This window comes from Balearica regulorum, chromosome 7 (genome assembly GCF_011004875.1).
Source record: "Balearica regulorum gibbericeps isolate bBalReg1 chromosome 7, bBalReg1.pri, whole genome shotgun sequence".
In the NCBI taxonomy this organism is placed as follows: Eukaryota; Metazoa; Chordata; class Aves; order Gruiformes; family Gruidae; genus Balearica; species Balearica regulorum.
The window spans coordinates 14875170-14890877 of NC_046190.1; the positions used below are offsets into that span (position 1 = coordinate 14875170).

The 15708-nt window shown below is 47.9% G+C and overlaps 1 protein-coding gene across 2 annotated transcripts in view; it reads right to left on the minus strand.

Annotated features, from left to right (window-relative positions):
- The window catches only part of SUFU (SUFU negative regulator of hedgehog signaling), a 99673-nt gene extending 85350 nt beyond the window's left edge, over positions 1-14323 (minus strand). For both annotated transcript variants that reach the window (XM_075758030.1, XM_075758029.1), the window contains exons 1-2: positions 13964-14323; positions 7453-7587 (exon numbers count right to left, since the gene is read on the minus strand). In XM_075758030.1, coding sequence (XP_075614145.1) covers positions 7453-7587; positions 13964-14145 — 317 coding nt within the window. In that variant the 5' untranslated portion in view covers positions 14146-14323. The remainder of the gene's footprint in view (positions 1-7452; positions 7588-13963) is intronic.
- Positions 14324-15708: the final 1385 nt, after the last annotated feature.

The following is a 15708-nucleotide window of genomic DNA, read 5'->3' on the forward strand; positions in this document are numbered from 1 at the left end:
CCTTGTCCTGTCACTACACTCCCTGATAAACAGTCCCTCTCCATCTTTCCTGTAGGCCCCCTTCAGAAACTGGTAAGCCACAATTAGATCTCCCCGAAGCTGCCTTTTCTCCAGGCTGAACAATCCCAACTCTCTCAGCCCGTCCTCATAGGAGAGGTGCTCCATCCCTCTGATCAGCTTCATGGCCCTCCTCTGGACTCTCTCCAACAGCCCAATGTCTCTCCTGTACTGGGGCCCCAGAGCTGGACACAGTACTCCAGGTGGGGTCTCACAAGAGCAGAGTAGAGGGGCAGGATCACCTCCCTCGACCTGCTGGTCACACCTCTTTTGATGCAGCCCAGGACACAGCTGGCATTCTGGGCTGCAAGCGCACACTGCCGGCTCATGTTGAGCTTCTCATCCATCAATACCCCCAAGTCCTTCTCCTCGGGGCTGCTTTCAATCCATTCCTCACCTAGCCTATAGGCACTCGATCCCACTGTCCATGTCACCAACAAAGATGTTGAACAGTGCTGGTCCCAGTACCGACCCCTGAGGAACACCACTCATCACCGTTCCCCACTTGGACATTGAGCCATTGACCACAACTCTGAGTGCGACCATCCAGCCAATTCCTTATCCACCGCGTGGTCCATCCATCGAATCCATGTCTCTCCAATTTAGAGACAAGGATGTCGTGCGGGACAGTGTCAAATGCCTTGCACAAGTCCAGGTAGATGACATCAGTTGCCCTTCCCTTATCCATGGACGCTGTAACCCCATCAAGGACCCTTGTCCTTCAAGGGCAGAGTGGTCTCCAAAATACCACATTTCTAAAGTAGGCAGAAACAGCCAGACAGACGGAAGAAAAGGATCCACAGGCACTACCAGTAGACAGTTTTCAGTAGAAGCACAACTGTATTTCTAGACACCAGAAATCCACACAGGAGAACCCTGTTAGAAGTACCCTTATTTTGGGAAAAGTTTAGTCTAACTCCTATCTCTATAGACATGAAAAAAATCCAACCACAAGACAAATCCAGTTAAAAAACCCAGATCTTATTGGCCCCCTGCAACTAAACTGCTCATTTCAACTCTGATGGGTTCTCAAATTAGGTATCATTAAAAGAAAATACTTTTTTGCCACAGAACTCCCTAATTCTGTGGTCTCTCCCTTCCCACTCTGCCATGAAGTGGGCTCTTCTCTCTGTCTCAGAAAAACAACCAACTAGAAAAATAAGCATTACATTTGGGGTCAGTCTCCAATAGGCAAACAAGAGACCTAGGAAGGAAAAGGAAGTTGAGAGTTTGGTGCCCATCTTGGACTCTCTCTCCTCCAAGTCTTAGCTCTTGTACCTGCTTCCTAAACTGATGTTTCCCAATGTCCTCTTCCACATCATTCCCTTTAGCTGGGGCAGATGCTCCACCTCCAGCAACAGTAGACAGAAGAAACATTTCTTCAGTGCGCTGGCTAGAGCTCAATTCCCAAAGATGAAGCCAAGGCAACATAAACCAGGAAGGTATGGAGACCTGGAAGAAGCTCCTCAAGGTGACTGTAAATCTCCAGAATTTCATTGCTGTGGTGGCTGTTACCCACAGCCAACCCATCACAGTCACACCTCACAAAAGTCTGACCCAAGAGTAGAACCACTATTTCCTGATCCTCAGCTTGAGGATATGTCCCCAAAAGTCAACCTTACTTCCCTGTTCCATGTGCTGAAGTTGCTACCAAGCTGCCAGACCTACCACAGCAGGTATCCTTTGACTTTAGGACTCATAGCCTAGTGAAACAAAATGAGGATAAGCGGAGAATTTGCATGTCTATACTATTATTTAAGAAAGTCCTCAGGTTCCTCTGTATGAAGTATGCTTCAATCCCACACTTGAAAGAAACTGGACACTGTGAAAGGTGGAAGACAACCTTGCGTTTTTAATAATTTTCCTTGAAATTCAGGCTTGACTCCTAAACTGATTTGATCTTTCATCTCTCCAAGGCACACACACTGAAGTCTATAAAAGTTGTTTCAAAATCTTATCTGAAATATGGATCCACAACTAACACCACCCCCCTCTAATTCACTGTCTTCCCAAAGGGCCTTTATTTTATTGTATTTTCACAAAAACAAAGAGGGGCAGAGTCAGTCTCCACCATTTTAAAAGCATTCACTGTCACCTTGGAGTTTGGTGTAATATTTCAGCGGTGCTTTAGGCATGTGGTTTATAAAGCACTTAGGGACCCATTAAATACCAAAATTTAAGGCTAAAGGCTGGCAAGCTGAGGGCAGTGAGCTTTTAAATTTATGAAAGGCTACAGAACTGAGAGGCCACTAAAGTGACAGCTGTCAGCACCACTCCATCCCACATTCATGCAGGCTCAAAGGAGAAGCCAGCACGCACTCCAAAGAAAGAGAGCACTCGTTCCAACTTTTTCAGGCTATTTTCTAAATACTCTTTTCAAACTCCTTTCATACTCGGAAAAAGCCTTCCAGAAAACATCCACCCCTCTGCAAGCCTTGCATTTGTTACCTGATCCAGTTTTGCGCTCCTTTTTCTTCCTCCCAGCTCTAACAAGCATCCTTGCCCTTTTACAAGTTAAGGTCATTCAGAGGATCTATACAAGCAAGCAGAACACAAGCTGGACTGGAGATCTTGAAAGACTCATGCTTACCCTCACCTTTAATAGGGAGGCACCACCCACAGAGACAACACGTTATCCCGGCATGCACCGCTCCCTCCCGATCCAAATGGTAAGTAGCGCAAATCAAAAGGACCACAGCAAGTTGGAACCTGTTGTCTCCGCGGGTGGTACCCTACATCTGTATTAGAGATGAAGGCAGCTGTAATCTCTTTGGTTTTATGCAAATGGGATGCTGTGCTTCGGCTCCTGGCTAGCTGCCAGGAAAAAAATAAAAAAAACCCCAAACCCCAAACACCACCCTTGTCAATATGAAGTTTGCGTAGATCAGGAAACTCAATTATTGGAATTTACATAAAAAGCTAAACATCAAAACACAGTTGGCATGTTTCTTCTCAGGATGTGGGAAGGCCACAAATACAAATCTTATCTCTTAACCTAGCCATAACTTAAGCTTTCCTTTCTATTGTGGCTCTGAATTACAACCTTGCAATTTTAATACAAATAAGACTACTCAATGTTTTCAGGAATTCTATCGCATCTTGGTTCTCATTTTCCATGCACTTTTTAAACAAAAAGAGTGAGCCCTCAAACTACAGCAATATTTAATTGGCAGTTCAGCCTTGGCCTTAAAACGAATTGGAGACAGAAGTTAGTCTGGTGAAAACACCCATCACTTCCTAGCTCTCTGGACATCCCTACAAGCCCCTGTGCCAGCACAATCTCGGGCTGGAGCACACTGTGGCACCACAGTAGCTGAAGCTGTCATTGCCACTGATGGAATCCGACTCCAGCTATGGTTGCTGACACTGTTTTCCTCAGACGCCCATTCTCCACGTAAGCAGAAGTCACAATCATGTCTGGAAACCACAGGAAGGATCAGGTGCCTGTGCCCTGGCCCTGCTGACAGTCTGGCATTGGAGCACAAATCTGCAGTTGCCAGCTGAGGCACCGTGCTTTGTGCAGACACACAGGGACACGTTCCTTATTGCTGACTTTGCTGTGGGGCAGTAGCTGCCAGCAAGGGGTGGAGAAGGGTGCAGGACCTGTCTCCTCTCTCACAACCCCACTGGCCAGATGCTCCCTGCCAGCGCGCTCACATGCTACACACACGCTCCCCACTGCAGCACAGAGTCTTTTCAGAAAGCAAGAACAGTCCAAAAAAACACTAACCCTGCTGAATAGATTCAAGAAGTTACACATCAGTTTTGATTTTAAAGTAGATAGAAAAAGTTAAAAACAGGGAATAACTTTGCAAAAACGTCCTGGAAGGATTTTTGCTGCCACTCAAGTTGTGCAACATGTTTGACTGGAGAGACTTATTTCCATGCAAGCAGCTTGGCATGAAATCCCACTGAAAGGCCTGCGGTTCCCTAACGCTGTCATGACGTCATGATTTAGGACTTTTAGAGCAATCAGCCCAGCACAGCTGGTGTCATGGTTGCCATTATACCATGAAACACTGAGTGGTTTTAAATGAAAAAGGTTTCCCCATTTTAAATTCTTAGATTTCTTCCATCTTATTCTGTGGACTCTTAAAACCAGACCAGTTCCGTAAGCAGAGTATAGCTGATATTTAAGCAGAGCAGGAAATAGTGCTGCTTTAACTGAAAATAAATCTGTCAACAAGGAGGCACAGGGAAAGCTCCACTTCAGACTTTTCAGGTTCTTATTAAAAAATATAAATTAAAGTCAACATTTTCACATTACTTGCTACATCTGTTTGCTATTCCATTATAAATAAAAATACAGGGGCCTCCAATTCAGCATTAGTTCAGTTAAAAAAAAAATCAGAAAGTCCTTTTCATTTAATACTGCATTATAATTGGTCCAGATTGCACTGTGAACCCAGAAGAGGTCCACAAGAAAAGCTATGCATTACCCAAAGTCAAGCTGAGGGATTAAAAAAGCCTTTGGCGGTGTACTATCCTTCCCTTTCTAAAGGATGAAGGACAGCAAGGTTATGGAAGCACATCCCTAATCTGGGAACTCTGCTGGCTGATACAAGGAGATCTAGCTCTGCACTCTTTGCAGAGAGAGTTGGGAAACAAAACAACCCACAAACCAACCCTATCTCCAGAGGCCAGGGCACTTCAGCAGAGTTCAGTGCCACACCAGCTTTAAAGGAAAATTTCCAAAGATTGAAACAACTCCTCTGTCACCCTGTGCTCCCATCAGCCATCCCACAGCATGCTTCACCTCGGACAGCAGAATCCCACAGTCCTTCAAGCAACAGACTGATACCCTTTTTCTTAAATAAGGGCTTTATTAAATTTCCTGATGGAGAACAAGAGCCGATGGAGCACACAGGAAAATCACTACATTCCTGCGATGAGCACCCAGTGCTGGTCTGGTGATGTGCAGTTCACATGGCAGTTGTTTTTCAAGAGTAGTTTGCAAACACCAACTGTGGTTAGGAGAGGGAATTGCTGGTGGGTGCCGAGCTCCTTTGAAAATCTACTCTCTGCCTGTCTACAGTGCTCACCTACCAGGTGGTAACTTCAGGTTCAGCATTTAAGAGATGTGTAGGCACTGACAGCTTCACCACATGCACAACTGTATATTAAGACTACTTACCATAAAGGCAGAGACAGCCTTCTCAACAGCACACATAGTATTAAGTTTTGTAGCTCCAAGAATGAGGTCAAAATAAAGGTGACAGACTGCAGACAGCTGAACATCTCAGGGCAAGTGACACAGGGACACCTCGCCATGGAGCCAGGAACATTGTTCCAGCCACATGGAGAGAAGGGAAACACATGCACGTACCCCGAGCATGGAAATCACTTTGATGGATCTGAGCAGGCCTGTGCTCAAGAGATTGCTGCCAATGTCTGCAAAGCAGCACAGCAGTGAGGGCTCGCTGTTCACTTGCAGTACACAGCTGCAACAGCCTTGGGCAGCGTGGTGCCAGGGCAGCTGAGGCACATCAGCTCTCTAAGCCTCCTCCCTGGCTCAAGTACCCGCAGGGTGCTCGGGGACTTCAGACCTCCCACAGCATGGCACAGACTTTGCTCCTGCTTTTCTCTGCAGGCCTTGGAAATTGCCTGCAGCCTATGACTGCAGGGGGGTTTCATTCCTGTGCCCTGCAACCAGCAAAAGGCACAATCCAGGATCTCAATCCAAATTTCCACAGCAAACCATACGACAGTATGAAGGGTTCAGAGGTCTTGTAGCAGAAAGTTAAAGTCGTGACGTTCCACCTGCATAATACTTTCACTCCTCCTCTCCCAAGCCTTCCACTACAGAACACCACCACTTTTTGTCTAGCAGTTTTTGGGACTGAGAACATAGAGCATGTGCTAGGGCCAAGGCATCTGTGTCCTTACATAATTTGCTTCTTCAAAAAATGACATCACCCTTCATGTCTTCAGCTGAGACCCTCATATCCACTCCATGCTCTCACCCAAAACCATCAGGAAAGATTCTGAGCAAAGAGAATAGTCTCACCGTGGGAAAGCTTCAGGCTGACAAGACACCAAAGACAGTAAGTCAGCACAGCATTTACTCCCTCCGACATTAAATTGCAGCAAAACAAGGTGGGCAAACACAGGTCACTGAATCTTGGCAACCTCAAGTTTTCAGTGGCAAAGATGAAATCTCATGATCTGAGAACAAAGGCACCACATGAAGGCCTACATGTCCACGGGAGAGTCTCTCGTGGAAGCAAGGAAGGAAGCCTTTAACTTAATTTCTTTCACTTGCCCTACTTTTCCCTTGCGCCAGCAACTAATGACTGGGGTTTGTAGCTAGTAGAAGTGTTAGCTAAATGTCCCAGGCAGATCTCTGTGACACTAGGGTCCTTTATAAAACTCCAGTCTTAAGACACTTGTCTTCTGAAAAACAGTTCTTTAACCACAAACAGGAGGAAAAGAAAAAAAAAGAGAAACTGCCTTGAGGACATGGGTAAGGTTAAAGAAACTGTCTGACTGCTGCTGTTACAAGAGAAGCACCTTGGTGAAAAAACTGTTGTCCGAATCTTAACCAAAACAAACAAAAGAGAAAAGCTTGGGTGAACAAACAGAGGCCTTTGCTGCACCATTCATCAAGGACATTTACCCTGCAACTATGAAACAGCACAGTTTCACTAAACAGCAACAGTAGAAACCTCCTGGCATTTCTGGCTGGTTACAAGGCCATGTTCACAGCCCAGAGATCAGGACAGTTTGGCTCCTGCTGCTCACTTTACCTGGAGTTAAGGAGCAAGGTCAGTAAAAGACAAGAATAAAGTTAGATCATGCTACTCGCCTGGTCTAATACAAAACGCCTGCTAAAGAACATCCATACCAGCAAGCTAAGATAATAATTGAATTATTGGAGAGAAGACAGTCAAACAATTATAATTTTATGCTTCTGTTACACAGATTGGCACTTTATACAGCAGCCACTGGAGTGGTAGTCTGCTGACAGCAACACTGCTGTGCCAGCAATAGGAAAAATGCCCTTACAGCAGTTTTCCAGAGGAAAGCATTTAACATGCACAGGGAGGGGTCAGGATTTAAGCATATGACCATAACAGACTAACAAGAGTGAAAAACACAACAAGACATTCAGTTAAAAAAAGCTTCCCTACCAGTTAAAAAAAAAAAAAAAAAATCACTCAACTTTTAACACTAACAAGGAAACACAGTGCATTCAAAGCCTGCAGAGGGGAATGTAGTAACTCTTTTACATCCAAGAACAGGCACACGTCACCCCTTGCGAGACCCTGTCTATGGTATTCTCAGCAGAAAACCAGCTGTTCAAATAATATGAACAGCAGGACCAGGTTTTACCTATGCTCCCCCAAATGCAATGCAAAAAGCAACACACAGCAACAGAACTTAAACAACACTTACTCATGGACTCTGTTGTCTCCATACAAGTCACTTAACCCAAAGCTGACATAGTGCCAGTGCTCAGGAACATTCAGCGCTGGGTTTCCCAGGTTTCTGTACATGCTAACGTAGTCCAGAGGATCAGGTCCCCCCAACCTGCATTAAAACCAGAAAGATTCTTAAGTTAGTTAGTTTATCTAAGACAAATGGGAAGTCTCCACAGGTGCTGCAAGGGGGCTGCACAAAGACCTGCTTTAAAACATAGCTAGTACAAAAATGAAATTAGCATGTTCAAGTTACTTCTAAAAAAACAAAGTGAGGAGAAAGGTTGGATTAAGTCCAGAAAGCTTCAAGCACAGGAAGGCAAAGTGCATGTGTGCAACACACTACAATGTTTTTAACGTTAAAGCATAAAAACCTCTGGAAAATCATATTAAAGCTTCCACAAAACACAAAGAAAATTGGAAAATTGTACTAGTGAAATAGCAATAGCTGTATCTGCACTGCAAGCTCTTAATTCAGTCCAGAGGCACATACCTCAATTAAAGAAAATCAAACAACAAAACCTGACACTATTCCTCAAAGCAGAATTTGAAATGGCTAAGTTTTGAGGAGAGTAATCCATACTTCCAAGCATAAACACAGCAGTTAAAATAGCGGAGGAGAAAACCATTGATTCAGAAAAATTAGTACCAGAACCTGAAAAATACACTAGCTGCATTAATCAAGAATGAGTAAAAAGCATCACTGCAGCCTCTGCTTCAACATTAGAACAGTTCCCCTTGAAGAATATTACTTAAAAGTCAATGCAGCACAGCCAGACTACATTAAGCAGCAATCATCAAAACCTGGAGCCACCCTTCCCATTACAAGGCACAAGGAACGAGGCTGGTGTGCACACCAGCACGCTCCTCCTGCTGCTCGCCATCACGTCTGCCCATGCAGAGGCAGGTCAACTCCCCACTGAAGGAACGAATGTGTTAGACTGTTTTGCTTGCTGTTTGCCCTGTCAATCATAAAACATACAAGTAGAAGCAAGCAAGAAGAGACAAGACATCAAACCACCTACCACAAGCATTTATGGAATAGCATGAGCAGCTGTTTAACTGTTTCCTGCCTCCAATTCACTTTTTCGTCAAGTAAAATACTCTCAACTGCTCCAAACTAAGATGACCCCCTTCATTCAAACATCTTATTACACACCAATCCCCCTCACCTGCATTGCCTGTTCAGACCCTGACTCTATCAGTCACAGGGCACGCCTGTGCTTCCCTCACTAGCCCTAGGGGTTTGTGTATCATCATTACACACACCACAACCACTGCACAGAAAGCGTTTGAGCACCTCAGTTTTGTTCCCTGATTAAAAGTACCGCTGCTTTATATCAAACACTGGCAGTGAGTGCAGAAGACGTTTAACCCTGAGCTTGCACAATTACCCCTAGTTCACATTGATCAAGTACAGCAACTTCTTTAAGTTCATTTAGGAGAGACCCTTGAGAAGACAGTTTTTTTCAGAGCTGGGGTAGCTGGCATTGCAGAACAGAGGTGCGAAAAAGTCACTTTGCAATTCTGCACCGGCCTCACCACAGAGCTGCAGCACCTGGGCATCTCCACAGGAGACCCTCTGAAGCAGCAGTCACTATGGCTGGACAGATGGATCCAGCTCTTGCTGGTAGCTCATCGGTCTGGCAAGAGGCCAGCCAGCACCCGGTCAAGCTGACATGCCATGCACCTCTAAGAAGGTGCTTTCCAGGGTGAGTTCTGAGGACAGTTAATGCACATGGGAACTCTTCGAGTTTATCACCTGCAGGGAAGACGGTGCCAGGAGGTGCCATGGGAACAGGTTTCCTGTTGTTTCCAGAAGGTGCCTACATACTCTACACAGATTTCTAGTGACAGACACTATTTGAAATCCTTTGCCCGCCTCCGGCTGCTCAACCTTATCAAGTCTGTACAAAACAATATATCAGCTTGTTGTATTAAAAGGTTTGTGGGCTGTTTCACAAGTGTGCTGTGCTGCCTCCCTCCTACTGCTGCAGGGGGAAGAAAAAAAAAAGCAAAAAAAAAAAGCAGAGTTATCTAACACAAGTGACTTTCCCTAGGATCGCTTCCTTCCTCTTAAGTTACATAAGGCCACCACAGTGGTTCCAGGCCAGCTCCAGCTTCCCAGCAGGTCAGTCAGGGATGCAGCCCAGGATATCAGGGCAGGACAGAGGGGGTGAGCATCCCACCCCCAGTAATGGCACTGAGGTCCATCGGTGAGGGCTAAGTCAGAATTATGCAGCCTTCTTGCACGACAAGCAGCATCTTTATGGCATAAAAGGCAAACTGGTGAGCAAGCACAGGGAATGTGTGTTGGATCCTGGGAGGGAGCAGAGTTTGATCCTTAGTGGCAGCCCAGGAAAATCCATTATCAAAGTCTAGTAATAGCTTGAAACACTCAGAAAAAAACCCAAGTCTCCCTCTGACACACCCAGGGTCACACTGGAGGCTGAGATCTCTGCCACAGATACCCATTCAGGTGGCTATGTTCAGAGTGTGGTACCAACACCCCGGCTAGCACTCAGTCTCCCACGGCAGTAACTGCCAGATCCATGATGGAAGCAGCCAGGTGGAAGCAATTCCAGCCAGGATAGACACTTGCCCCTGAGGAGTGGCAGTGAACAGCAGCACTCACACACAATTATTAACTGTGGGAAGACTCCAGAGTGAGGGAGGTCCCTCACTGACCAGCAAACCAGTGCGAGAGATTAGCAAGTGGTCAGAGCAAATGTGTAGGATTTGCAATGAAAGGAAAACACCTCCACCTGCTAAGCAACAAGCATCTCCCACACACACAAAACCTGCTTCCAAACTGGGTTTAATAACACCTTACACGTCAAATGATTTGTGCTGGAACACTGCTGACACAGGCACTTTGACACTGACACATGCAAGACAAACCCTTACACTGCCCTTTTTCAGGATGCTCTTCCCCAGGGCTACTTAAACACATTCATCAGGTCTGAGGCACACAGCGAGCAAGTCCTGCCTAGGCTGCACCAGGTGAGCCAGATAGCTCTCCTCACTCCTGCCGGCACCCCCATGCTTCTCTCCAAAGGCCAAGCCTCTCCGGCACCCGCAGCACCGTGCTACCTGAGAGGCAGCTGCAGCAATGGGGCACCAGCCAGTGTCAAGCTCTGTCCTGCCCAGAGCAGACTCAGCCGGAATTAGCTACTCACTGGTTAACACACGACACGACAATCCAGACGGACCGTCTATAGTCCCTGAGAAATTTGGTAGGCTTGGAAGAGAGTCAGACAAAAAGCGTGCAGCAGTGACTAATTAAGTTTTGAAAAACACACATCCAAGTCATATACCTATTCCAAAATTGCTGCAACTGCAGGAGCACCCAGCACTCTAAACCAGCTACCTGGAGCACAGCTAGTAACGTACCCATGGCAATAACGCTCAGCAAAGGCTAGTCGGCACAGGTATCTATCCAGTTTCGGTGGCAGGTTTCACTGCTACGCTAACTAGTCAGGCACCGCTAATGCCCGCTGCGGTACATCCTCCCGCCCACAGCCACTGTTGCAGGGTTCGACCTTGTATCACAATCTACATATCAGTACACGCATTCACACAAAGAGCTGGAAGCGTTGGAGGATTTTATTAAGAAGAGCCCAACTTCAAAGTCAGAGGTACATTACAAATTTGTTACATTCTCTATTCATGGAGCTCATTCAGGAGCAAGAAGGGCAGCCTCAGGGGAAACACGGTATTTGCATCTGCACCAAGAGTCTTCCTTTGACTGCTGTTAAGAGCACTCTGAAGTTTCTCTGGAAAGAAAAACCCAAAGTGGGCAGAAAGGAAACAGCTCCACAATGGGAAAAAATTGGAAAAAATCTCAATCCATTCACCCTGAGAAGACCTTAGAGGATTGTTTGTAGTTGCTTCCCAGCAGCTGACAACAGGACTACTTTTCACAGCTACCTTTTGACAACCTTTCAGAACTAGTGTGTGATCCCCCAGTGGCTGCAGACCACAGATCAGTGTGCTGGTTTTCGAGTACATGGCCTAAATTCAAGACAGGTGATGAAAAACCAACAGTCCAGCCCAAATTCTGCCTATTTCAAAACGTATCACAAAGGCAAGTACAAATGTGTTTTTTCACCAGCATGAATTCTATGCATGAAGCAATTTCACTCAGAGATACTCAACCATGTTTTAAAAATAAAAGCAGATACTGGTATCAACAGAGAGAAACTCCTTCTCAGCACACGGCCTTTATAAATGGAGCCAGGAACTCCTCCAAGAAGTTCCGATTGCAATCACAAACTCTCTCCCAAGATATGCAAATAGCGTTTAAAAAAAGACTAGTTCCATGAAATAATCCACACAGCTAAACCCCTTCATTTAATAGGTATGTGGTTCTGCAGATTCTCCGACATTAAGAAGTAAGGATCTGCTCTGCTGTGCAAACCGAAGAATATAACTTCAGTTCCCTGAACAAAAAAAATTGCTGTTAACCATAGAGAAACTGATACATATAATTAAAAGCTGATTAGTGTTACAATATTTTTCCTAAGGCAGGGAACTTTGTTCAGCAATTTCCTCTTCTAATCTAAACCAACTAATAGCTGGCAGCCAGGCAGAGGACAGACCAGCAGAGAGCGAGCAGCGGCAGAACTCATTCTACCAGGCTTCAACAAAACCAACCTCCAAATTTTGCCAACTTCGCCATCAAAGGGAGAGCAGGTACCTGTAGCATAGCTCGACCTCGCACACGAATTTCCTGCACAGGACAGCGTAAGAAGCTCACCTGATTTCTACAGGCAAAGCTCTCAGTTCTTCCTGCTGGCTGAGCTTACAGTCGGAAGAACTGCTAAGTGGAAAATGCCAGGATAAACAGGCCTTCACATCACTTCTTGCATGCAACCGACCATCGCTGCCAATAGCAGTTTTTCTAGTGTTTGAGTTCCAACTGCAGTGAAGCCCTAATCAACCCCTTAAGCAAACAAGCAGCAAGGTTTCTTCCCAAATAAGGGTCTCCGCCATTCTTTGTTATAGACCTAAATCTCCCTCCATCCCACACAAATCTTACATCACTCTAGTCAGTATTGTTTTAAGCTGTTGACAGAAAAGTGCTGAGTCCCAAATCAAGGTGACTGGAAACTCATCAAGCTTGAATATCTAAGATTAGAAATAGGAGTAAAAACAGACTGATCAGACCACCACTGAAGTACCGCAGTACTGACCCACACAGATGATTAAGAAATTATTTGTATTTTGAGGTCTCAGATTTGCAACATCTTATTTTGGCCCACTGTGTCAGTTTATGTACAAAAAAAGCCTAAGCAATAAAGGCTAACAGACATATTTCATAAACAACAACACTTCTTTGGAAAACAACAGCAATAGCTTGGCTGTCAGAGCAAAACACAGGGAGGATGTTATTCTTCTGTTGCTCAGGAGTCAATCAGATAGAGACATACAGGTTAAAATGAACTGTAAATAAAGAAATTGAGTGTTTACTAAACTTTTTCCAAGTGCTGGAGTAGGCACCGGTCAATGTCAGGTCCAGCAATCACTCGGGGTGACCTGACCATGTTCCTTAGGCCCAGGAGAAGGGGCCAAGCACCAAAGTGACTATAAAAAGCAAAAGGAACTCCTCTTCGCACAAGGCTAGATGCTAGACACTTATCTTGATAGCTAAACATCCAAGTACTTCCTTCATGCCACTCTCCCACATAAACAACTGCTGTTACTGGTGTCAGACACTGTGTCAGCAGAGACAGTAAGCAGCAGATTCGCAGTCTGCGATAACACATCGCTACACAAGGGCAAGAGAAGCTAGCTCTGCCCCGTGGGTTCTATGGGTGCACGCACAGCACTCATCCGGCCTGAGGGCTGGAAGGCAGGGTCACTTCAGTCAGCGCCGGCCATACTCGAACCCCAAGCTCCAGGCCAGAAGGCAGAGATGGTGCCTCCTGTGCACGAGGGGAAACTCCGGCCCCCCACGCTCTGTGAGAACCTCTTCATTGAGTAACACACTGCCTTTTCCCATGACCTGCCCCTGCCAAGGCCCTCATCAGCCACCTCTCACTCAAGTGAGCTCCAAATTACCCAGAAACCCCAATATATCCTCCTGTCTTCAGTGCATCCCTCCCTAGACCCCTCCTCCTACTGCCAGTGCATCCTCCCCAGGAACCCCACCAAATACACCCCCCAGGCACCCCACTGCACCCCCAAACGCCTCCTCCGCCAGCCCCACTGCACACCCCCAAACCTCTCACATCTCACCCCAAACTGAGCACACAACCCTCACCCCTCTCCCCTTGCTGCAACCCTCCCCAGCCCCACTGCTCCCCCCAACCCCGGTACTTCTCCCTAGCTCCACTGCTCCCCCCAAACCCTTCCAACCCCACACAAGACCCACAGCCCCTCCGCTCCCCCGCAGTTCCACACAAGACCCCCTGGCCCCACTGCTCCTCCCCTAGCCCCACGCAAGGCCCTCGGCCCCCTCCAGACCGCAGCCCCGGCCGCCTCACCAGTACTTGAGGATGGCGGTGACCTGGAGCGGGTTGGGCTGGTCGGGATAGAGACGGCGGCACTCGCCGTAGATACCGTGCAGCCCCGGCGGGAAGAGCGACGGGAATGAGCCGGACCCGGACCCCGAGCCTGAACTCGGCCCACTCGCGGGGGGACCCCCGCCAGGCCGCACGCCCTCCATGTCCCGGCGGCGGGGACGGTGCGGCGGAGGCGGCTAGTCCAGGCCCAGCCCGGCCCGGCGCAGCGCAGCGCGGCGCGGCGCGGCCCGCTCGGCTCGGCTCCGCTCTGTTCCCGGCCCGACGCGCACCCGGCCCGGCCCGGCCCAAGCGGCGCTGCGCGGCGCTGCGGGAGGAGGGGGTGGGCCCCGCTACCCGGGCGACGGTGAGTGACACGACAACTCCGCCAATGGCGACGCGCGGCTCTGAGGGCGGCCGCGCCTCTTCCCGCCCCTCTCCAGGCCACGCCGCGAGCGCGCCCTCTAGCGGCGGTGGCGGGGTAGGGCGTGGAGCGGGGCGAGGAGCGGGAAGAGGGGCCTCGTCAGGCGCCGAGGGGAGCGGGGTGCTGCAGGGGAGTCCCGTGGGCGTGAGGGGGGTCTGGGGGTGCAGGGGGTTACCGGCACCTGGAGAGGCCTGAGGGAGGAGGAGGGGTCGCCGTGGGGCAGCCTCAGGGAGGGATGAGAGGCCTGGGCAGCGCTGAGGTGGGCAGGGGCCCGGCTGGCGGGAGGCCTGGGGCAGAGGCCTGGTGGCTCTGGCTCGCCCAGGGGCCTTACGGCAGGGCAGGTCCCGTCCTAGGGCAGCTCCCCGGCCACTGCCACCCGCGGCCTCGACACTCAAGCCTGTGTGTCAGTACTACCTGCAGAAGTGAGGCTGTGAATTGCAGCAATTCAGCAGCTGCTTCTGTTGGACTTCCATCTGTGCAGCAGGGCCTGGCCCAGACAGCTGGGTGCGAGGCTTGGTGCTCATCTCCATGCCGTTCATAACCTGGTGGTTCTGCAGGACCATGGCTGTGCTCCGAGCCATGGCCAGCTAATAAATAGCCTTATTTCCTTTACAACTGCTCTTACGGCTTTTGTTACTGCTATCTGTGTACCTTCTCCAATCCTCACAGTGCCTTTATTCTCCCCTTGTAGGTACCTCAGAGGCAGCTTTCACAGTAAATAGGTGAAGTTCAAGGGCTGTCTGATCGAGGATCTTAACCTGTGTACTAAGCATTCTGAAGATCTGGCTCATCCCTGACTTGCAACTACACTTGCAACTGTGGTCCTGCAAAGCCTTGTGCGTACGTGTGAGCCGGTGTGTGTTCAGTAGTCCTACGTGTTTTTGCTAGAGCAGTGTCCTGCTTTTTAATCAGCATAGAGAAGAAATGAGCTACAGTGTGCTGAGAGGATAGGATGAGTGCTCCTGCTTGTTGCATTTCTCATTTCAATAGCTGAGAGTTTATTCTAAAATCAATATTCACAACGTACCTTTTAGGAGATCACATTTAGTCAAGAAGCTGGCAAGCAGACAAACAAATGACTGTCCACTGAGAAGGAGATGAGCAGCTGGTATTCTCGTGAGTCACTGCTGCTCACACGAACGGTATTTCACTTGTCCTGTTACTGGGATACTACTTTTTGTGACATCCACCCGAGAAGTCAATTGCAGTCAGCTGAGAAGGTAAATGTAACAGAGTCACGTATGAAATGCTGTGTCGGCTTAATACACACATAAAAAGTCTCTCCTGGCGTTTATTGACGTGATAC